General features: G+C 35.7%; 1 protein-coding gene across 1 annotated transcript in view; it reads left to right on the forward strand.

The window, feature by feature from the left end:
• The window catches only part of LOC125110881 (multiple epidermal growth factor-like domains protein 6), a 587,667-nt gene that overhangs the window by 464,588 nt on the left and 99,096 nt on the right, over positions 1 to 23,983 (forward strand). The window contains exons 8-11 of the mRNA XM_047752542.1: positions 12,200 to 12,319; positions 13,996 to 14,118; positions 17,421 to 17,558; positions 21,890 to 22,012. Of these exons, the coding sequence (XP_047608498.1) occupies positions 12,200 to 12,319; positions 13,996 to 14,118; positions 17,421 to 17,558; positions 21,890 to 22,012 (504 nt within the window). The remainder of the gene's footprint in view (positions 1 to 12,199; positions 12,320 to 13,995; positions 14,119 to 17,420; positions 17,559 to 21,889; positions 22,013 to 23,983) is intronic.

Here is a 23,983-nt window from a genome sequence, read left to right on the forward strand (position 1 = left end):
TTAATCCTTTTAACTCCCTACATAAAGATTTTTTTAAATTTCCTCAACTCCAGTCGGGTTTAGCTATCCACAAACCTGAATACCCTCTGGATTTCATCACAGTTGTTTTACTTCAAATATATTAAATTCCAGAATCTCTCCATCTGATGTTAGCTTATTATCCTTTTATCCACTTCAATTCCTCTCTTACAATATTTTCACTAATAAAGCCTAATATTTGTTGAGTGCCTACAATTGTCTAGATACCGTGTTAGTTACTTTACATATGTTATTTCACTTAATACTCACAACAATTCCATGAAATGGTTGTTATTAGGCTTGTTTTACAGAAAAAGGGCTTAAAGCTCCTAGAAGTCAAGTGACTGTCCCAAGGTCAAAGAACCAGCAGCCTTGGTTCAGCAGGTTGCAAATTCATGTCTCTTTGATCTTTTCTCTATGCTGTTTTGAAAGTTTAACATATTAAAATGTCAACATGAATATTCTAGGAAATAATTATTATAACAATTCTGAGGGAAAACAGAATTTCTTTAATAATATACTTAATTTTAAAAAAAGTTTACTTCCTGTCCATTGGTTTTCTCCTTGCATCTATCAATTCTTCACAAAGCAGATAGTCTCCAAGTACCTCAGAGAATGTGGCATTTGACTACCAGACCTCTTGTCAGAGCTGGCTGCAATTGTGTTGGAAATTGGCTCTCCAGCTGAGCTGGACTGCAGTTAGGAAACATGATTGTAGATGGTGAACTGCCACTGCTGGGATGTGAAGCAGACATGAATGTTAAGCAATAGTGTCCACAATTTGCAACCCAGGAACTGCCAAATTGACAGCTAGACTAAACTGTAGCAGCATAGGAAGATGTGGCTAGTTTCTCCATTCAGTCAATACAAAGTCTTATATTGTACTTTGATGAATACAATCTCCCTGTCCTATAAACCGGGATGCTGTCAATTATGAATCTCAGTTAGATTCTTAGCCAGCATTTCATGTCTGAGTGCCCTTGTAAGCCTCATAATGGCCCTAACTCTAGTTGGTTGGGATTAGCCTTTCAAGTGAACATGCAGTTCATTAAGCATGGAGAAGCTCCGACGGCAGGCGTACTTCTCTCCATGAACTAAATAGATTTCTTGCATTTTATCTAGGACTAGATGAAAGGGATCCATAATGCTGTGCGAGAAATAAATCTTGACTCTCTGAGGGACTTTATAGATACAGTGAGTAGGAAATGAATAATATTAGTAATGAGCCAAACTTAAAAAGGAATTCTAAAGGTTTGGGGGGTTTTCTGTCTCTTTTTAAAGAGCATGTGCCAAATGATTGTTTTATCTCATTTTTTGCTTTGAGGGTTTCTTTCAGGCTTGGGATAGTCATTTGGTATTTTACCAGGTAGAAAATCAGCTTATCTTCACCATTCTCTCATGTGTTGCTTTGTCATTCATTTCCATCCCGCAGGGGACATTTCCAACTTCTTATGATATGCCAGGCATGGACTTGGAAATGAAAAGTGCTTTGGTACAAAAATCAAAATTCCCTGCCTTCAAGAAGCTCATAGTTTGGTGGGGGAGACAAATGTATAATGAGTGCACAGTAGTAAAAATGTGCATAACATATTACAGGAACCCCAGTAAAAAGCACATAAACTGCTTAAAGGGCTTCATAAAAAGAATTTTTTTTTCCTTGTCTTTTCTAGGGCTGTACCCATGGCATATGGAGGTTCCCAGGCTAGGGGTCTAATCTGAGCTGTAGCCACCGGTCTAGGCCACAGCCACAGCAATGCCAGATCTGAGCCGTGTCTGTGACCTACACCATAGCTCATGGCAAAGCCAGATCCTTAACCCACTGAGCAAAGCCAGGGATCAAACCTGCAATCTCATGGTTCCTAGTTGGATTCAGGGAATCTCATGGTTCCCTGAGCCACAATGTGAACTCCCACTAAAAACTTTTAAGAGGAGATGATATCTAAGTTAAATTTTGAAAGATGATTAGGAGTAGGTCTAGAGAAGAGAAGTGCCATGGTCACAGAAATCTTCTATATAGAATTAATGCACAAATAGAGAACTGATATGTTTCAAATATTAACAATTAAGGAAGCTATTGGGATTTTACAGTGAATATTTCCTTGCCATATATCCAAGTAATTTTGATTAATATTATATTTCTTGGACTAGAACAAATTCCCTGATAAAATGCTAATGTACCCTCATATATGAAGATGTGCATTGTTTAGCCACAGGGCGACTTTCTTAAACATAGATATTTCAACCTTACAAATAGAATCACAGGCTTTGAGGCATCTTTGAAAATCAAGAAGTGAGAAAGAATCTGGAGAGAGATGAAATCAAGGGGCTCTAATACCCCAGGGCCTATGAGGATGTGCATGGGGTTTACCAACATGTGCTTTTGAGAAAGTTATTTTGAGAAAGTGTTACCTGAGAGTGTTGCAAGGTTTTAAGACTAGGAATGGAAGTAGTCAGATCCTGTCCATGACATCTTTAATCCTTCTGTCTTTAACTGTCAAAAGATTGGCCACTGGAAAATCTGAGGAAGTGTCATAGAGCACCATTAAGGGGGAAAAATTCTGGTGTTGAGCTAAAAATTTGTGTCACTAATTATGATTAAATAACATTTACCTGCCTCAATGTCCATTTGTACAGATTCTAGGAAATATTTTTCTAAAAATTCAAAGGTATAAATTGGCTAATTTAATTTGCAAGATAGGTATGTGTTTAATTTTACACATTTCTATTTCACCAGGTAGAAAATTTGCTTTATAAAATAAATATTGTAATCATAACCCAGTTCTAAATGTTTAAATCATATTTTTATGTCATATTTGTTAAAAACCTAACTAAGGTTTTAAATTATACTGGGAATACATAAAATAAAACATATATTGTTTTATTTTACTTAAACATTTTCCAAAATTGTGACTAATGATCAAGTCTTTAAAATGATTTCTAGCCAGGAGTTCCCGTCGTGGCGCAGTGGTTAACGAATCCCACTAGGAACCATGAGGTTGCGGGTTCGGTCCCTGCCCTTGCTCAGTGGGTTAACGATCCGGTGTTGCCGTGAGCTGTGGTGTAGGTTGCAGACGCGGCTCAGATCCCGAGTTGCTGTGGCTCTGGCGTAGGCCGGTGGCTACAGCTCCGATTCGACCCCTAGCCTGGGAACCTCCATATGCCGCGGGAGCGGCCCAAGAAATAGCAACAACAACAACAATAACAACAACAAAAAAAAAAAAGACAAAAGACAAAAAAAAAAATAAAAAATAAAAAAAATAAAATGATTTCTAGCCAGAATTTGAGCTATTCAAGATAAACATATTATTTTAAACTACTGTTAAACCAACATATTTAGTGAAATCCATGCCAACTCATAATCCAAATTACATTCTTATTTATGTTCAAGATGCACAGGAAGTAAAAGGAAACAATTTCTTCTGAATTTGAAATGCTTTAACTGGGCATAAGAATGAAAGATACCAAGAGATTTTAGATTTCAAAGTCAGTGAAAGATTTTATCCTGTGTGGCTTCAGAGCTACCTTTAGAAATGAAGCATTTTCTTAATAAATACATATATTTTAACAATCTTTACTAAAGTGAAAAGGATTATTGAACCAAGATTCAAGAGACATAGGAATTATACTTTTGACTCTACCACTTCTTTTAAAATCATCAATGCCTTACTACTGAGCTTAAATTAATTCTAGAATCCTTGCTGTGGACCACAGTGTCTTATGTGGGCAGCCAAAGAGGTTTGCCTATTGCTCTCTGGGTATGCTCTGCCTTTTCTACCTCATTGTCTTGAGACCTCTGCCCAAATTCTTTTTTTCCAATCAGGCTATCCTCTTCAGCTATTGACTCTCACATAATCCCTTTTATTTCCTTCACAGCACTCACAATAATCCGCGATTATATTTCTTATTGATTTACTCATAAACTCTCTACTTCACCCAGCAGAATATATGTTCCAGGAGGACAAGGTTATGGTCCTATTCGCTCCTATGCATCTAGAGTCGACCACTGTGTTACTATGAGTGTCATTCAATGTAGCACTTGATTTTCCAGCAACTGACAGACCAATACCTGAAACCAAATTCTGAGCGCTGCATCCTCTTTCTAACAAACCCCAGTTTATGCAGTACCTTCTTCTATATAGATTCTAGATATATGAGCATATAAATGTGTATGAGCCAGGTCCCTGCCTTTGAAGAATTCTGTGTAATATATTCAAAGGTATAGTATGTGTCCTGTAAGTGAGTGATTGTAGATGTTTTCCCTTTTTAATTTCACCATCTGTGTGTACATTAATAATATATGCAAATCCAATTTATTCTCTCCTGCTAACTTGATGAACTCACATTTTAGTTCAAGTTTGTAGATCCTATAGGATTTTCAGACAGTCATGTCATATGCAGATAGGAATATTTTTATTTCTTTATCTGTAATTTATAATCCTTTTATGTCCTCTTCCTGCTTGATTACACCAGCTAGAACTTTTAGCACCATGTTGCATAGAGCAGTAAGAATCAACATTCTTGGAGTCTGCATCGTGGCACAGTGGAAATGGATCCGACTAGGAGCCATGAGGTTGTGGTTTCTATCCCTGGCCTTGCTCAGTGGGTTAAAGACCTGGCATCGCCATGAGCTGTGGTGTAGGTCGAAGACACAGCTCGGATCTGGCGTTGCTGTGGTATAGGCTGGAGGCTACAGCTCCGATTAGACCCCTAGCCTGGAAACCTCCATATGCCATGGGTGCAGCCTTAAAAAGACAAAAAAAGACAAAAAAAAAAAAGAATCAACATTCTTGTGTTGTTCCTAATCCTAGGTGTGAATAATTTGGTTTTTATCATTAAATACAGTGTTAGTTGGAGGTTTCTTGTATATGTGCTTTAGCAAATTGAGGAAATTCCTATTCCCAATTTCTTTTTATCATGAATATGTGTTAAATTATGTCAATTTTTTTTTGACATTGACTGATATGAGCATATGAACTTTGTTCTTTGTTCTGTAAATATGAACAATTTCATTGATTGATTTGAATATTGAACCAGCCTTGCATTCTGCAATAATCCCTATTTGGTCATGTTGCATAATTTGTGTACATATATTGCTGGATTCTATTTGTAAAATTTTGTAAAGGACTTTTCCATTTTTATTGATGAGTGATATTGGTCAATAGTATTCTTTTTCTTCTTTTTGTTTCTTTTTTTAGGTACTATATTTGCTGAGCTTTGATATCAGTATAGTACTAGTTTCTTAAACTGTAAAATATTCCATCTTCTATTTTCTGGAGAGAATTGTAGAGTCAATATTAATTTTTCCTTAAATGTTTGGTAGAATTATTCAGTGAAACAATCTGTACCTGGAGATTTCTTACTGGGGAGTATTTATATTATGAATTAATTTTTTCAGAGTTATGGGGCTATACATAGTCTCTGTTCCATGTGAATGAATTGTAGGTTTTTGTATTTCTTTTGAAGAATTAGGCCATTTTGTCAAAGTTGCCAAATTTATATGTGCAGAGTTGTTTGTAGTAGTGCCTTATTATACTTTGGTATCATTGAAGTCTATAGTAATATCCTCTTTCATATCTGATATGGGTAATTTGTATCTTCTCTTATTTTGTCAGTCACTATTATGAGTTTTATTGATCTATTTTAAGAACCAGTTCTTCATTTCAATAATACTCTCTATATTTTTATGATTTTAATTTCAATGCTTTCTGGTCTCATTTTTATTATTTTCTTCATTCTACTTTCCTTAGATTTGTTTTGTTCTTCTAAGTCTGTGTTCTTGAGGTGGGAGCTTAGATTATTGATTTGAGACCTTTTCCAATGCATTTAGTACTACAAATCCATCTCTTTTTCTCTCTATTTCACTCTTTCTCTTTCCTTCTCCCTTTCCCTCTCACTCCCAGTACTGCTTTAATTGTATCCTCAAGTTTTTGGTATTTATTTTTTATTTTTTATTCAGCTTGGTGTGTAATTTTTTTCCCTTGAGATTTCCGCTTTGACCTATGAATTACATAGAAGATGTGCCTCATTTAGTTTCTGTGTGTTTATATCTGGAATCTAATATATGGCACAAATGAACCTTTCCACAGAAAAGAAAATCATTGACTTGAAGAACTGACTGTGGTTGTCAAGGGGGAGGAGGAGGGAGTGGGATGGATTGGGAGTCTGGGCTTAATAGAAGCAGACTATTGCCTTTGGATTGGATTAGCAGTGAGGTATTGCTGTGTAGCACTACTGGGAACTAAAGATTTTTCTATAATCTCTGTTATTAATTTGTCAATTTTTCCATTGTTTTCAGAGAAAACATTATATCTTATTTCAATTCTTTTAAATTTTAGAGGTTTGTTTTATTGCCAAGAATGTAGTCTTTCTCGGTGTATGTTCTATGGTCACTTAACAAGAATGTGTATTTTGCTGTTATTGAGTAGAGTTTTTCAGTTCATTAATTTCTATTGTTCTATCTTCCATGTGCTGATTTTTCATTCTTTCACTTCCATTGTGCTTTTCAGCCCATCTATTGATTTTTTTTTGTCTTTTTTTAGGGCTCCACACATGGCATATGGAAGTTCCCAGACTAGGGGTCAAATTGGAGGTGCAGCTGCCCGCCTATGTCATAGCCACAGCAATACCAGACCTGAACCATGTCTGTGACCTACACCACAGCTCACAGGAATGCTGTATCCTTAACCCAGTGAACGAGGCCAGGGATCAAACTCTCATCCTCATGGATACTAGTTGGGCTCATGACTGCTGAGGCACAGTGGGACCTTCCATTGATATTTTATTTCAGTTTTTTGGGGGGTTCTTTGGTTCTAAAAATTCCATTTTGTTCTTTGTGTCTTCTATTTTTTTTTGCTGAAACTGTATTTTATTTGTTTTAAGCATGTATGTCATTACTCACTGGAACTTTTTTATAATTGTGACTTTAAAATCTTTGTTAAATAATTCTAAGATCTCTAACATCTTAATGTTGGCATTTATTGATTTTTAAAATCCTTTTGAGTTTTTTTCTGATTTTTGATATTATTAGTGATTTTCTATTGAAAACTAGACATTTTGTGTATTACATAGTGAGACTCTGGATCTTATTTAAATCTTCTATTTTCGTTGGCTTTCTTTGACACAACTCTGGAAGGAGTAGGGGCAGGAATGCCGCCTTGTTATTGGCCAATGGGGATAGAAGTCCAGGTTTTCTATCTGGTGTCTGAGGACTCCTGAGTAGTGTATGCCTCCTTACTTCTGCACAGGGATGGGAGTTTACCTCTCCAATAGGCTTCCACTGATGCCATTTGGCTAGGAGGTATATATGTGCCTTTTTACAATTCCCACATGGCTGTTATGGGCCTCAGGATGGAGTGGCCTCATTATCACTGAGTGGTGGTGAAAGTTTTGACTCTCCAAAAGCTTTCTCTGGTACCACCCAAGGAAGGGGCGGGGAACACCTCATTACTGCCTAGTGAGGGCAATATCGTAGGCTTGCCTCTTAATCTCTGGTGTCATGGGCATATTGTGGCTCCTTTTTTTTTTTTTTAATGTTGTTTGGCTACAGCAGAGCAGTAGTTTTGTAAAAGTTTGCTATCTTGCTAGGCTGCCTCTTTCCTGGTTCTTCGACTAGAGAATCTCCTTCTAAAATTCAAAGTACTCGATACTGTCTTCTCAATATTGCCCTACTGGTCACCCACACTTTCTTTATTCAAATTTTAGGCTGTTTTTTTTCCTTTCTGTTCTTCATTTTATATAATTTTTACTGCTAAGTTTTTCAAGTTCCATAAATTTATCTTAATCTAGTCTGCTGTTAGTCCCATTTAGTGAAACTTTTACTTCAGATATGGTATTCTTATGGATCATTGTATAGGTTTCTGGAGGTTTTTTCTCTATGTAACACTATCCTGCCACCCTAACCTCTTTCCAGTACTACACAAATTCTACTTTCCTTAACAGTCATGAACTGTGATCTGTGTCTTCGATTTAGGAAGATCATTGAGCTCTCCTTTTTTTTCTCTTTCTTGTGCTGTAATCTAGAAATTGCCTCCAGCAAAACTCAGCAATAATTTAGCTTTGTTTCTCTTTGCTCAGGTTCCACTTCCTATACATTTTAATATCTACAAATAGTTATTTCATGTATTTTTACCTCGTTTTCAAATTGTGTATGGTAGAATGAAAGCCCAGTCATGGTTAACCTTTCAGTGTCACAAGCCATATTTGAACAGGCCCCATTTAACTATTATGTAAAGGGCATTGTGCATTAATTCTAAACTCAAAAGAAGCATTAGAATCTTGAACTGAAAATAACCTTGTGTCCCACATGGTACTTTCACATGTCCTCCTATGTTCTGCATCTGAGAATAAACACTGAAAGTTTATAATCAAATGCTTTATTGTAGGTGATTTATTTTTTAGAGTCCAATCCATATGTGTTAAGTTCACAGTTAAAACCCATTTCCAAAACAAAAGGGACTTTTGACCATACAATGGCTTGCTCTAGGGAGGTGATATGTAGCTGTTTTCTGGAAGGGTAACCCGTCATGGTTGGAGACCTTGGGCATAAGGAAGCCATTAAGGGCAATAGAAGATAAACTAAATTTACAGAAGAGGTTCCTAGAGGTAGTGGTCAATGAGAACATAGCAAAGATAAATGCAATCTACTTTATAATCTTTCACGTGGTGGAACTGACCCTTCACTTTTCGGGGTTAAGAGAGAAGCTACCTATCCCATTGTCTTAAGAGAATATGGATTAAAGAAAGTAAGTTTCTGGTATAAACATGAAGGTGTAGGTCAACATCTTTTGCTTAACCTGTGACAAAACATACAGCTACAATGAAGAAAACAAGAAAATCCAAAAGGGTTCAGCAAGTTTTATTTTTTCTGTAAAGTTAGGGACAAACTGAATCTGTATATTTGAATGTAAGGAGTTGCTTAAAAGTCTAATACTGGGCAAAAGCAAGACGAGGAGAAAAAGGACAAGGAAAGGAAAGAAAAGAAGGAAGGTAATAATAAAGATTACTATAGAAATTGATGAAATAGATAATAGAAAAATGAGACAAAATTAATACATGCAGAATTTGGTTCTTTGCAAAGATCAATAGAATTGATAAACATTTAGCTAGACTGACAAAGGAAAAAAATAGAGACAACTCATATTACTAAAATCATGAATAAAAGAAGGATATCACCACTACGCTAAGAAGATAAATAAAGAATAAGGTAAGACTGTGAACAACTGTATCACAACATATTAGATAATTTAGATGAACAAATTTCTACGATGGCAAGAACTACAGAAATTGATTTTTAAAGAAATCTGGTTAGACATATAACAAGGAAAGCTGGACTTATCATGGTGATCATTTTGTAATGTATTTAATTGTCAAATATCTATGTTATATACCTGGATAGACATAATTGTATTTTAATTTTTTATAAAGGTAAAAAAATAAAATGGTGTAATGTTTTCATGTGATCTATTCACATCCTCCTGGAAAAAAAGAGAGCATGATAGAACTAGTAATTGTAAAGCTTCTTATAAAGAAAAGGTCAGACTGTTATATTTGGAATGGGTGGGTGATAGGATTCTACTATATAGCACAGGGAAATGTGTGTGATTGGATCACATTGTTGTACAATAGAGCTTGATGAAACATTGTAAATCAACTATACTTTGATAATTAAAAAAAATCAGCAAACACTAAAAACAAAGAAAAGAAAAACTCAGTCCCAGATGGTTTCAGTGATGAATTATACCAAACATTTAAAGAAGAGTTAATACTAATTCTTCATAAATTATCTCAAAATACAGAAAAGGAGAGAACAATTCCTGGGTCATTCCATGAGACCAGAGACCCTGATACCAAAACCAGACAAGGATTTCACAAGAAAAAAAACTGCAGACCAATATCCTTTTTGCATATAATGTAAAAAATTTCAACAGATTACTAGTAAACCAAATCTAACAATATATAAAAGGGATTATATATTATGATCAACTAGAATTTATCTCAGGAAATCTAGATGGGTTCAACATCTGAAAAATCAATTAATATATCTTATCAAAATCTGTCTGATCATCTCAGTAGATGCAGAAAAAAATACTTGACAAAATCCAACTTCCCTTTATGATGAAATAACTCATCAAACTAGAAATAGAAGAGAACTTTCTTAACCTGATAAATTAAAACTATGGAAAACACACAGCTAACTTTACACTTAATAGTGCAATACTGAAAGCTTTCCCCATATAATCAGGAACAAAATAAGGATATCTGTTAATGCCACTTCTATCCAACTTTGTACTATAAGTTCCAGTCTGAGCAAAAAAGGCAAGAAAATAAAAGCCCTCCAGATTCGAAAGAAAGAAGTAAGGATATTTCTATTTGCAGGTGACAGGATCATGTAACAGGAAATCTTAGGGGGAGTTCCCATCTTGGTGCAGCAGAAACGAATCCAACTAGGAACCATGAGGTTGTGGGTTCGATCCCTGGCCTCGCTCAGTGGGTTAAGGATCCGGCATTGCCGTGAGCTGTGGTATAGGTTGCAGACATGGCTTGGATCTGGTATTTCTGTGGCTGTGGCTTAGGCCAGCAGCTGTAGCTCCAATTTGACCCCTAGCCTGGGAACCTCCATATGCCATGAGTGTGGCCCTAAAAAGACAAAAGACAAAAAAAATAAAATAAAATCCATCTTGGGAGTTCCCATTGTAGTGCAGTGGAAATGAATCTGACTAGGAACTATGAGGTTGTGAGTTCAACCCTTGGTCTCATTCAGTGGGTTAAGGATTCAGCATTGTCATGAGCTGTGGTGTAGGTCACAGACAAAGCTCAGATCCTGCATTGAAAGAAAAGAAATCCACCTTAAAAAAACTTTTAGAACTAGTTAAAAAATTCAACTAAATTTCAGGATAAAAATAAAAATCAATTGGATTTCTATACACTAGTAATGAAAAAATCTAGAAGTAGACTTTAAAACTAATTCTATTTACAATAGCATCCAAAAGGATAAAATACATAGGAACACATTTAACAAAAGATGTTCAAAAATTATGTGATGAAAACTCTAAAACGTTGTTGAAATAAGCCAGATACTAAAATAAATGGAAAGACCTTCTGAGTTCATGGATCAGATAAGTTATTGTTCAAATGCAATACTCCCCCAAATTGTTCTACAAATTCATTTCAGTCTCTCCTTACCTAAAAGCAAGGAGCAGAACAATGTATATTGCATCTGCGATAGATAGATAGATAGATAGATAGATAGATAGATAGATAGATAGGTAGATAGATATTAGCATCAGTTATATTCTCATAAAGTCTGGAAGGATTTACTGGAAACTAATGAAAACGTTTATATTAATGTATGGTAGTAGTTGCATTGAAACTGAGTGAATATGGGGACAGGATAAGCTTTATTTATTGTTCTGCATTTTATATTCTGCTTTATCTTTAAAATGGAAAGGGGGATTGGGCAGGAGTGGAAGTTCCCACCCCAGCAGCCTGTCATGTAGATAAGGCTGATTCACAGAGTCAGACAAGAATTTCTTAAGCCATCCATTCAACAAGTAAGCTCTGTGAGAAGGTACCGCTGATAGGATGTGTGCCTTCACATTAGTGTGGACTTCCAGAGAATATGACTGACTGACTATGACAAGGGCAAGCTGGGGGAGAAGGAGGTCAGCTGGCTAATTCAAGGGGGATCTGAACTTCTTTATTTCATCTCCATGGCAGCTGAAGCTAATACATGTTGCTCTAGTTGGCCTTCTCCTCACCCTATGGTTGCTTATCCAAAGGCAGAGGAGATCCAGAGGATGTGAAAGGCTTATCTGAGGACCACAGCTGCTCAAAGGGATGGAAAAGGTGGTGAGAAGGAGAAAAGAGTGCAAAGGTGTGTGGAGGAGTTCCTGCTGACCTGTACAGCAGATGTACTTTTGAGAAGAGTAAAATTAGCCAGTTCTTTGACCTTGATCCATATTTGAATTTGTTTATTTTGGGGAATTCAGATCACAAAATGGGAAACCTTTGGTTGGATTACTTTCATCTGAAAGTGGGGAAAGACTTTCCAGAGTCCTTACTATCTTTATGTGAGAAACTGTATGGCCCCAGGTCTCTTTTACCTTTCTCCACACTTCTGTTCTGCGTATCTTTTTTTGTAAAGTAAATGAATTACAAACTATCACTGCTTAATTACTTTTAGAGATGGACCCCTGCACAGGAGGGAATGGATGCGCCCACATCTGTCAGAATGAGAATGGCGTGGCCAGGTGTGCCTGTCACCCAGGGTTCCAGCTGTCTGAAGACAAAAAGGCCTGTGTAGGTACGAAGTTGAAGCTGATGGATTAATTGGATAATTATTTGAAATTTTGTGGTAATTCAGTTTTGAATAGTCGGAACAGCTAGGAGAAAGGTGTTTTCATTTGTGCTTAAAAAGGAACATTTATCTCTTAGTTGATCATTTTGAAAAGAATTTTTATGATATTATAAAAATTCAGTGAAATTTTTAGTTACCAAAAAAACAATCGGTGCAATTTCAGACTTAATGCTTTTTATTTTCTGTTTTTCATTCTGAAGTGAATTCCAGAATTAATATTTCAGACTTTCTATAACCACACAGGGAGTTTTTCATTATAGGCTACAGAAGATGTGGATAACCTTTGAAAAGCATGTATGTGCAAATGAGAGCTCTCAGAAGTTAGGAATAATTAAAACCAAAAAGAAAGAAACTCTGTAAATACAAGGTTACATGTTTCTGGTTCCTAGAAATAGCAAAACAGACATACTTCAATTCAGAGATGAAAGTGATAAATTACTTCATGACCAGAACTGATAAATGAAGTCACTCCTGTGGGACTGCCTTTGTTTTAATAACTTCTGAGAAATCACAGAATCTTTCATTTTTATCATGACATTTCCATGAAATGAGAAACAGTTTGTTTGGATTAATTAAGAAAATACAGAATGTTTCCTGACTTACGGAACTGATAAACACTTTGATAAACTGAAAAGGAATTAGACATAAAAATTAGTGTTGTGTTTTTTTTCTTTAAGCCAAAACTAAGGTAAAATTTTCTGTGGGTTGTGGTAGCATACTTTACTGACAGAGAACATTTCTGCTGTGGTCCTCTGTTTACATAGCACCTACCTTGCTCAGCATCTAATACAGAATAAGACCTTATGAAATATTTGTGAAAAAATGACAACTATATAAGTATATAGATATATACATATGCCTGTGTTTATCTATACAAAATCTGTTTCAAGTTTTTATTTTAATATTTGATGCATTATTCCTAGAAAGTCTATCCCCAAAGTTATTGCTTACTTAGAGTTTTACAAATACCTCAGAAGAATGAGTATTTCTCTTAACAGTCCAGGGTGTGATATGTAGGATAATACAAGGAGGAAGTTCTTGTTGGGAAAGTGATGGTGAGACACATCCATTTAAAGGGAAGGAGCAGGGACTGTCTGGGCCACGAAATGATGTTACACTGAATAACTTAGCTATCAGTGTTGAGAGAGAGTGCACCAGTGTTTGAATGGTACTACCCTGTGACAATCATGTGTACAACCTACACCTTAGAAGGCTACATATAAAAACCCCAAATCTGCCTTGTGTGTGGCCACTTGTACTGCCTTAAATCAGAGAGTTACCATTTTTTGTTTAAGAATTTGATGTATATTTATAAAGACAAATTACAGTGACTTCTACCTGTATTATTAGGGGATAGAAAAACTCTATTTTTATTTATTTTCTCTTTCTTCAAACTAATAGACTCTAATAGGTTCTAATAGAAAGAAGTGTTTGAGAAGATAAAACCACCACTAGACTTAGTTTCATTAGCAGTTGGTTTATTTGCAAATATGGAGCCTATGTGGTATTTTACTGTCATGGTTGATGTTGGGAGAGGGGATGCTTTAGTTCGTTTTTATAGTTTACAGACAAGTCTTAATTCCAGCTCTGAAGACCCCACTCTTGTGTGTCTTTTTCTGCAGACATAAATGAGTGTGCTGAAGGGCTTGCTCCCTGCAGCCATCACTGTGTGAACACAGTGGGATCTTTCACTTGTGGCTGCCACCCTGGCTTTGAGCTGGGAGCTGATGGAAAACAGTGTTACAGTAAGTGATAACAGTCACAGCTCAGGAAACGTGTGGCATTTTACAAGTATTAGACAAGAGTCATAAACAAAAGAATTGCACTGAATATCTTGCCAAAGCAGAAGCTCCTGAGATTGTTTCCCACTGGGGTAGGGTGGGGGTGGGAGCTGAGAAGGGCAACAACTTTATTTTAATGGGGAGAAACAAGGGCCCAGAGTCAATAGAAAGTGGTTGGCCTCATGATCCACAGTGTAAACCACAAGGACTAAGTCTCAGGTCTTCTGACTTGGGGCTCTCTTGGACCCACGGCTTTCCTTTATGAAGACTGTCTTCCTTCACCTATTGCCTCTGATGTGCAGTATTTGCTGAACACTAATATCTCCATGTAAAATTCAGGGAAAAAAGAACTAGCCAGGGTGAAGGAACCAGCAGTACAAGAAGTAGCTCTAGATTGTAGGACAAGGTCTGATTTCCCATCTCAGTTTAAAGATTCTCTTCCCACTTCTCCACATCTTAGTAAACCATTCATTCAGGGTCAAAACCAAACATCCAATGATGCAAAATTAGGAACTGACAGAACCGGGACTTGAACTGTTATCTTTTGGCTCCAAATATACTATCCTTTTTACTTTGTTACGTGTTTTATACATCATATGTCTCTTTACCAATTTCAATCAAGGAAGAAGAAGGAAGATAGTGATAAATAGAATAAATTATGTAGTTTTTTTTTAAGTGCTCTCATGGAGAGAGATTCTTAAGGTCACTAAATTCTTCATTCTCCTCCACTGCATAAAATTCTGTTTCTTTAATGCCGGATTGCCAGTATAATTTTAAGGTCTGTTGATATATTTATACTGCTTAAAGAGAGGGCAGTTTTGCTTCAGTGATATTTATCTTTTAAAGAGCAAATTAAATAAGATGGGAGAGAAGAATTAACTACTAATTAGGATACAACTTCTTCTGAAGTGAGTCTTTCTCTCAATGCCCTGAGGAGTCCTTTCAGGCAGAGAGAAATGTGAATGGGTTTTTCTCTTTTATTAATATTTTGGTTTTTTAGTGTAGCCAGAGGTTTAGGAGATGAGTATATTTTACAGTTGCCTGAAATGAAACCTTCTGCAATCTGACTGGTGAGTGCTCAGTTATCATTAAAGAGGGGGCCATTATTGCTAATGAATTCTGAGGTATGGGTTTTCTATAGAATTTACTTGGGAAAGTAATTTGCCCTGGAGTTGAATACATTTGGTAGGAGTGTATTTTCACATTTATTTCCCTTATGTGAATATTTGGCTAAGTTCTTTGTGTAGCTCTCACCAGACCTCAGTATTTACTAACTGACATGCAAAGCTTTCTTTGTGAAAACTGGTATTTTAAGTGTTTCAAAGCCTGTAGGTGGAATGAATGTTTTCAGAACATGGTAATGTTTAACAATGAATTATGTGTCCTTCATGTAACTGTATTTTAGGCAAATATTGTTTTAACTTTTTCCTAGGACAACAACATTTTGCATTTATATGGTTTTTTCTCAGAGACTCTTAAAATATCATGTAACATAAATATCAAATCCTCAAAGTGTGCTACAAATGAATTATCACTACCTTGTGATAATTAGAAATGGAAAATTTCAGATCCAGCATTAAATAAAACTTCCCCTAAATTACCAAAAAATACATAGTGAAGTTAAATTCCATGCATATTTAATGTATATTTAATATGTCAAATAAATAATGATTATTTGCTGCCTATGGGGAACCACAGGGATCAGTTTTTAAAGTTTGTTAAAATATAAGCTTAACTTTGATAGTTAAACATTACCGATAATCAGTTGGCCAGTTATAAATAAGTATGAACTTATTTTAGTCTCATATAGTCTCCATGAAGTTACTATAATACAATTTACATTTAAAGTAAATTACCTCCAGCTGTCTTAGAGCTGCATTGATCATAGGGAAAACAAAAAACAAACAAAAAAAGAGGAATAGGAGCCAAAATTTGAAAAATGTCTCCCTAAAGAGTATATGTTAACATATTGTAAAAAAAACAGTTCCTTTAATTATTTTCATCTTTCCTTCAGCTTTCTAATTTTGCTCAATCCTAAATTAGCTGTTTCTAAACCCAAAGGCATTCTTATTTTCAACAATAAATTGATTAGCATAATCCTTCTTTTGTTTTATTCAATCATTCAAAACCTGTTTTTGAACATCTGTTTTGATCTGGGTAATCCAAGATGATGAAGGCACAGAGGAAGGAGCACAATGACAGGGATGTACCCTGGGTGCTCTGAGAGCACATAGGGCTGCTGCCTACCAGAGACTGGAGGTTGGGATCAGGGAGGATGGTTTCTGTATTGTAACTGTAACAAACAGTAGCGACACCTCTGCAGTTTGAATGGTGATAGAGGCTTTCAAGGAATGCCACAATCCCACATGCCCTTGTGCTGTTTTTTCCCATCTTCCTTCTTTCAAAGGATTCAAGAGTTGAGTGGAAGGAAATGAACCAGTGTAGTCACTCTTATAAGAGGTGGCCGAGCAAAATAAATGAAGAACAATAGAGGCCAATGGTGAAAATAGCAGATTATCTAATTCCATATTTTTAACAATGATTCAAAACATTCCTTTATTTTTCATTTTCTCACTTAGAAAATGATTGATTATAATAACAGTGTACTCAGAAAAATTGGCTTCCGTATACTACACCTCCCTCTTCCAAATGCCCCTCAAATGCCCCCAATTAGTAGCATGTACCAGGATCAGCAAATTGTTATTCAAAGTGATAGTGTGTTTATGTAGTAAGTGACTCTCATATCCGTCAGACTGATTAGCACACCACCTTGATACTAGTTACATATAAATCAGTTAATTCATTGGTTTTATGTTCATACTTTTGTTCCAAGGTTATTTTTAACAATATTTTCATGTACTCACAGCTAAAAAAAGAACAGATAATAACATACCATTAGCTTGAGAACAGGTGTGTCAACTGGAAAGCACGTATTTTGTTTCTGGTCAGTGATTCATTACAAATACTTTTATATCCTGAAAATTCACAGAGGTAAGTGTCCTTTAAGATGTGTTTAATAACCATGGGTGGACTCATTAACTTTCTGCATCAGTTTTATCAATTTAGCATTATTTAGTTTTTTGACATGGTACAGACATTTACAGTCCTTAATAGTCCTCAGACTTTTACTATTATATGTTTGGAGTGTTGACAGATTCCCAATAAAGTTTGTCATCTTCCCAACTGAAAGAGGGTACCCTTTGTTGACATATATTCAGATTTCTCTGTTGTTATGCTAATAACTCTTTTTTACTTGTTTTGGAAAGGGATTGAATTGGAAATTGTCAATAGCTGTGAAAAGAACAACGGAGGTTGTTCTCATCACTGTGAACATGCAGTTGGTGGGCCCCGTTGCTCCTGTAACCATGGACACCGGCTTGATTCAGATGAGAAAACATGCATAGGTAATGTGTGTGAAATGCCATCTTCCTTCAAAAGTTGCCCTGGATTCATTTAGTCTTTTCCTGTCTAATACTTAGTGCCATAATGTCGCCTTACCTCTCAAACTGCAAGGAGAAGTAAATTGAGCAGCGTCTCTCCTAGTGAATAAATATAAAAGAAATGTTAATTGATGGAAGATATTGCTGTGTTTAGATAGTTACTTTGAAGTTAAAGGAGATTCAAAACATTATAGTATTTGTGGACTTAACCGGTTTTATTTCTGGAAAATATTCCAAAGCCTATCTAACCATTTGATGTCCTTTGTATTTCCTACAACAAATGCTACCATGGACCCTAAATTTCCACACCTGATGCAGAAGTAAATCATCTGCATTGGTTTTTAACTTGGTGATAAATTGGATGCACATTCAACTTCAATGTGGCAGGTAGCTACATTCCAAAAGAACACTTTAAAAGATACTGTTCTTTGGAAATCCCAGCTCAAACTCATTTTTAATAGATAACTTTTTCAACATATTATTAAAACTTAGATCATTTGAGAAAATGAGAAGAATAAATTCCACCCCAGCCTTACTTCATAATGAAATGTTTGGTCTAGAACTTCTGAGAAAAAGGAATATCTTCTAAAAGTAAGAGGAGTGGGCATCAAATTAAATTGCTATGTGCTCTGGGTCTGAGAGCACCTACAGGCATCTAAAGCAATTTGGAATTGTTCAAGAATTATGACACTATATTTGCTTGTTTTTGTGTGTGTGTGTGTGTGATACTTTATATCACCTTTCTTAAAAATTAGGATATGAGTACTAAAAATCTTTGACTATCTCATGTTATTCAGTATGGTTTGGAACAAATTGAAGTACTGCAAAGAAGAGGTCAATTTCAAAGAACTATGTCCTTGGGATTTTTCAGTTTGGCACTAATGTGACAGAATGAGCTTCAAGGGATTTTCAAGTATTCTGGTTTCATTAATTCTTTAACCAAAACAATGTTATTACTTGTTATTTCTTGATCCAACATTGCCTTCTGCATTTTTCTCAGAATCTAGAGTGGCTAACTTTATGAAACCAGTTGCTTGCCTTGTTTCTTTTTATGTAATGAAAAATATGCTTATAATTTTCTACCTTGCTAACATCTGTATCTCTGGAAACTTGTATCCTCCTTCCTCCCTCCATCCATCTGTCCTTCCTTCCATCCATCCATCCATCTTCTTCTTTTGACTATTGGATAAATGAAACTGAAATTTTGCTAAATTTTTTTGAAACATAATTTGGTATCTTTCCTTATTCTTTAAAAGTATGATGCAGTAAAGTTCTTAGTTATAGCCAGAAAAATGGCATCTGCTAGGGTCAAAATATAGAAAATTACATATTTATGAGATTTCAGCAGTCAACATGACAATGTTATATTTTGTATGGCTCAATGAAATAAACATTTTCCAACAATAGGTAACACTCAATCCTAAAGACTAAATATTCATTAGAAGAAAGGCAGTGATTTGTTTGGAGTATACATATACATACTTACTTATTTGCCTAAGAACAACTTAAGGCCATGGATGCTTTGTAAAAAGCGTTCATGCATGAAGAAAATTAAAATAATTTTCTTTTTAGCTTTATTTTCAGATCAACTATTTTTTACTCGAGAATATATGGATAAATGTGAAAATAAGTTACCCAGTCTACAAATGGTCAGTCTTGCCCAAATGTAAAAATTTATTAGGGTTAAAACCTAGAGATGTGTCAACATAGTTTGGAAGATCTCTATATAAAATGCAAGTGTCTTACTAGATATAAGTTCACTAATTTAACAACTGGTAGTTATTAGAAAAAAATTTTTATTCTAATCTTTGGCACATTATTCGGTGACTGTGTGTGGTGGGGAGTAGACACAGAAGATCAAGTTTTATCAAGGTTTATTTTTGATGCTTTTCTGAAGTCATAGTCAAATGTTTAATTGTTTTACCTGACTAGAATTGATGCTCTATTTTTAAAATATTTTTGAATCAAAGTATAGTTGATATACTATATTATATCAGTTTCTCATGTATAGCAAAGGGATTCAGTTATATATATATATTATTTTTCATATTCTTTTCTATTGTAGCTTATTACAAGATACTGAAAATATCTTGTGCTGTTCAGTAACTCCTTGTTGTTCATTTTATATACAGAAATGTGTATCTACAAATCCCAAACTCCTAATTTATTCCTCCCCCCCACCTTTGCCCTTTGATAACCATAAGTTTATTTTCTATGACTGTGAGTCTGTTTCTGTTTTGTACATCAATTCAATTGTATCATTTTTTAGATTTCACATATATGTGATAGCATATGATATCTGTCTTTGTACGATTTACTTCACTTAATATGATAATCTCTAATCCCATCCATGTTGCTGCAAAATGGCATTATTTCATTCTTTTTATGGATGCTCTATTTTTTGATTAAAGCTAAATTTTTAAGTTTACGTAGGTGAATTTATCTGTAATATTGCAATATTTGGCATATTGGCCAATGTAGAAAAAAATATGACCATCAGAAAGGGGGAAAATTAAAAAGAAAAAAAATAAGCAAGCAAAGGTCTTACTTACAATCAATAAGATCTGAAAAAGAATCAATAAATTTAGGGAAACAGGTGATACAAGGGTTGAAGGGACAGGGCATTTTAAGAAAGGATAGATGGAGTTTCAGATGAGTTCCAAACATGAGAAAGAGACAGCCCACAAGGAATGATAACAGGGGAATCCAAAATGGATCATACAATGATAGATCAAAGAACTCATTTTTCTAGTTATGTGATGCAGTTGTGCTCCTTGCTAGTTGCACAAGGAATTCTCAGACGTGTATGTTTACAGGGTCTGGTGGTATCTGAGAAGACTTTTAAAAAATCTTGAAATATTTTTGAAATAAGAAAACCCCCAAAACATAAAAGATAATGTTTTAGGTAGAATAAAACTGATTTTTGAAGGTTTTTTGTTTGTTTGTCCTCTGTATTCATACCATTTAATCCATAGGAGAAAGGAAGGATTAATATAGGAAAGGAAAAAAAAATGTCATCTAGAGTTTTGTGAGTACCATTGCTTGTGACATTTTGCAGGAGAAAAAATGTTTTGTGTCCAAATGACCTTCATTTAGATGTTTTATGGTGACCCTTAACCTTGGTTGATTGATTGCATTTTCTTTCCTTCCTTTCTCTTGTCTGCATTTTCTTACATTGGTACCCTTTCCAAGGTTAATTGAGACACTGACCTTTTATATCTGTGGCTGTTCATGTAGTTATGGAACAATGGGATTTTGTAAACTCTGCACTTATAAGCCACCCAACTTAACAGCTCAACAAACAAAGAGGGTAAAATTGAACCAAAGACCTGTAGCCAAAATCCCTTACCACACAATTCCCGCAATTTCCCCTAGGTAAAGCAGTGGGTGAAGAATCCGTTGCTACTCCTTAGCCAATTATATTATAAGTGATCACTTCAATACTTGCAATAAATAGAATTATCCTTTGGCCAAAAGGTTTCAATTTGACATCCTCTGGTGCAGCTTTATTTTCCCTAGGGCAATTATATCTTAGGAAGACACATGCAGGATTGTAGAATTCTAGAATAACAGTGCTGAAGGAGACCTAAAGATCATCATTTAGAAAGCTGTTTATCTGATAGGACATTTCAGGGTAATGGTGTCACCGATTATAATAAAAACTCGTCCCGGTCAAAACATCATCGAAAAGTTCAAGCAAATGCCCTGAAACATTCTGTCATTGAACACGTAATGTTAAAATGATTATCTCTAGTCTCTCTGAACTGCAGTTAACCACTTCTCTTCCCAGTCCTGTGAATTTCTTTTGCTTGGGAACCTGAAGTTCTAGAAGAACAAACACGTTATGGGACTCAAGACTGCCTCCTCTTTGCAGCTATCAAATATTCACTAAATGAAAGGAATTTTTTGGCTCTTCTTCTCCAGCTTTTTTGTTTGTTTGTTTGTTTGGTTGGTTTTTTTTTTTTTTGTTCTTCAGGTTCTCTGTTTATTCAGTCAGATTGCTGTTTAAACTGACGAAATAGATCTCTTTCCCTGTGCTTATAAATATATTTGGAGATTATTTACATACTTTCAAAATAAACACCAGGCATAGGAGAAGCACACAAGGAACATAAACCAAAATGCAGGCCTCACTTGTTTTGTGTTATAGTTTCTTCACTGTCTGTACTGTGTAGCTGGAGAAATAGGAAATAAGTAGTCAAACAGTTTTAATTTAGACACAAGGCTTCCGAGTACTTCTATAAGTTGGTTGAATTCCTGTCTCTTCCATAACAGAAATGTCCTTTCCCCTTCAGACCTTGATGAATGTGAGAGTGGAGAGGCCTGCTGTGCCCAGCTCTGCATCAACTATTTAGGAGGCTATGAATGCAGTTGTCGGGAAGGCTTTCGGATCAGTTCTGATGGTTGTACATGTGATGGTAAATTCCTGAGCCCTAACATGAAATCACTGATGTGGTGGGGCAGTCAGTGGAGGAGGACTATCTTAGGCAGAGGGTTGTGGTGGGGAAAGGAACCCTTTGACACCAAAGAGGCTCTGGATCTACCACTTACTGTTGTGTGAACTTGAGTGACAGTGCTCTGGGCCTCCAATCCTTTTCAGTAAAGCGAAGACAATTAGGGGTTAGTGGGTAAATTAAAAAAAGTCATAAATGTAAAGTGCCTTCTGCCGTGATTGACATGTAAATCACTCAACTCAAAGTAGCTATTACTATTACAATATTCATTGGCCCATAATCCCTTTTGCCAAATTTAATGTATATGGGCAACTGAGAGATTCCAGCAAGCCATAGCACATTGCCATAGGAATCATTCATGGCAAGTTTGACCAAAATCAGAGATGTGATTACTGAAAATCATTTTAATTAGAGGGCAATAGCAAGAGGATTGCTGGTTCATGAACCACAGTCCAATAGGTTTCAGAATCCTTCATATATTTGTTGTTAATCTAGCTAATGCAAGTTTTAAGATCAGTCATTTTATAATTTTCCAACTTATTTGTTGAAACTGGTTCACTTACCTTTAGATGATTTTCAGCTGATAGATATATTTTTATAAGATCTTTGGGAGTTCCTGCTGTGGCTCAGTGGTAACAAACCTGACTAGTATCCATGAGGACATGGGTTTGATCCCTGGCTTTGCTCATTGGGTTAAGGATGCAGCAGTGCTGTGAGCTGTGGTGTAGGTCACAGATGTGGCTTGGATCTCAAGTTGCTGTGGCTGTAGTGTAAGCTGGCAGCTACAGCTCCGATTTAACCCCTAGCCTGGGAACTCCCGTGTGCTGCAGGTATAGCCCTAAAAAGAAAAAAAAAAATCTAGGAGAGTTTGAATCTAGTGACTAAAGTCAATACATTTTTTTATATCATTAAAAAGGACTCCTGTAACTCATTGCTGTAAATTACTTTAAGGAGTTTACCTTAAATATCTCATCTTTAAATTTTCATTTGTGATCATTATTGCCATTACTTTGAACTGTATTTTTCTTGAAATGAAATAAAAAATTGGAAGACATATCTATTTCACTAACAGTCAAATTATATAAGAAGACTTTAATGCCTCAGAGAAAAATAGTGTTTCCTGGATTAAAGAAATGAATTCTTGAATTCTGTTGAGGATGTAGGTGTGTTTCTTCATATAGATGGCAAGCTCCCCAGCCTTGCAGTGTTAACAGCAAAGAACATACAATTATGATATCTATATATTCCAAACACAGTAGAGCATATTACCACTTATACCTCCTATCCAATTAACAGGGCCAAAAAAAAAAAAAAATTGAATTTCATGTTCCATCTGCTCTTAAGCAGAGTGAGCCAAGAGATGATTGTATGGCATGAATGTACATACTTGGGTACACACATCCAAATGGAAAAGGTATCTACAATCTGAGGCCAGGCCTAGAAACTCTACTTCATAAATGAACTTTGAGTATCATGATCACATTGACCAAAGTCTGGGCTCAGACGTGGACATAACACCAGTAAGTCATATGAGATCAAAGCCTAGGATTCTCCCATCTCTAAAATTCTTGTACAAACCTTGTACAGAATTATGTATGGAATAAATGGTTCACCATAGATGTTGAATAATTCAAGAGTGATTGAACATTATGCAAAATGGTGCCCAGCCTGAGATCATTTAAATTTAAAATTTTTCATCAAAATCTCATGAATGGAGTTCCCACTGTGGCACAGAGGGTTAAGAATCTGACTGCAGTGGCTTGGGTCACTGGGAAAGTGGACGTTCTAACCCCAGGCCTGGTGTATTGTGTTAAAGGATCTGGCATCATTGCAGCTACAGCGTAGGTCACACCTGCTACACAGATTCAGTCCCTGGCCTGGAACATCCATATGCCACAGGTTCGACCATTAACGAAAACAAACTCTTGGAGTTCC

Source organism: Phacochoerus africanus, chromosome 1, assembly GCF_016906955.1.
Source record: "Phacochoerus africanus isolate WHEZ1 chromosome 1, ROS_Pafr_v1, whole genome shotgun sequence".
Classification (NCBI taxonomy): domain Eukaryota; kingdom Metazoa; phylum Chordata; class Mammalia; order Artiodactyla; family Suidae; genus Phacochoerus; species Phacochoerus africanus.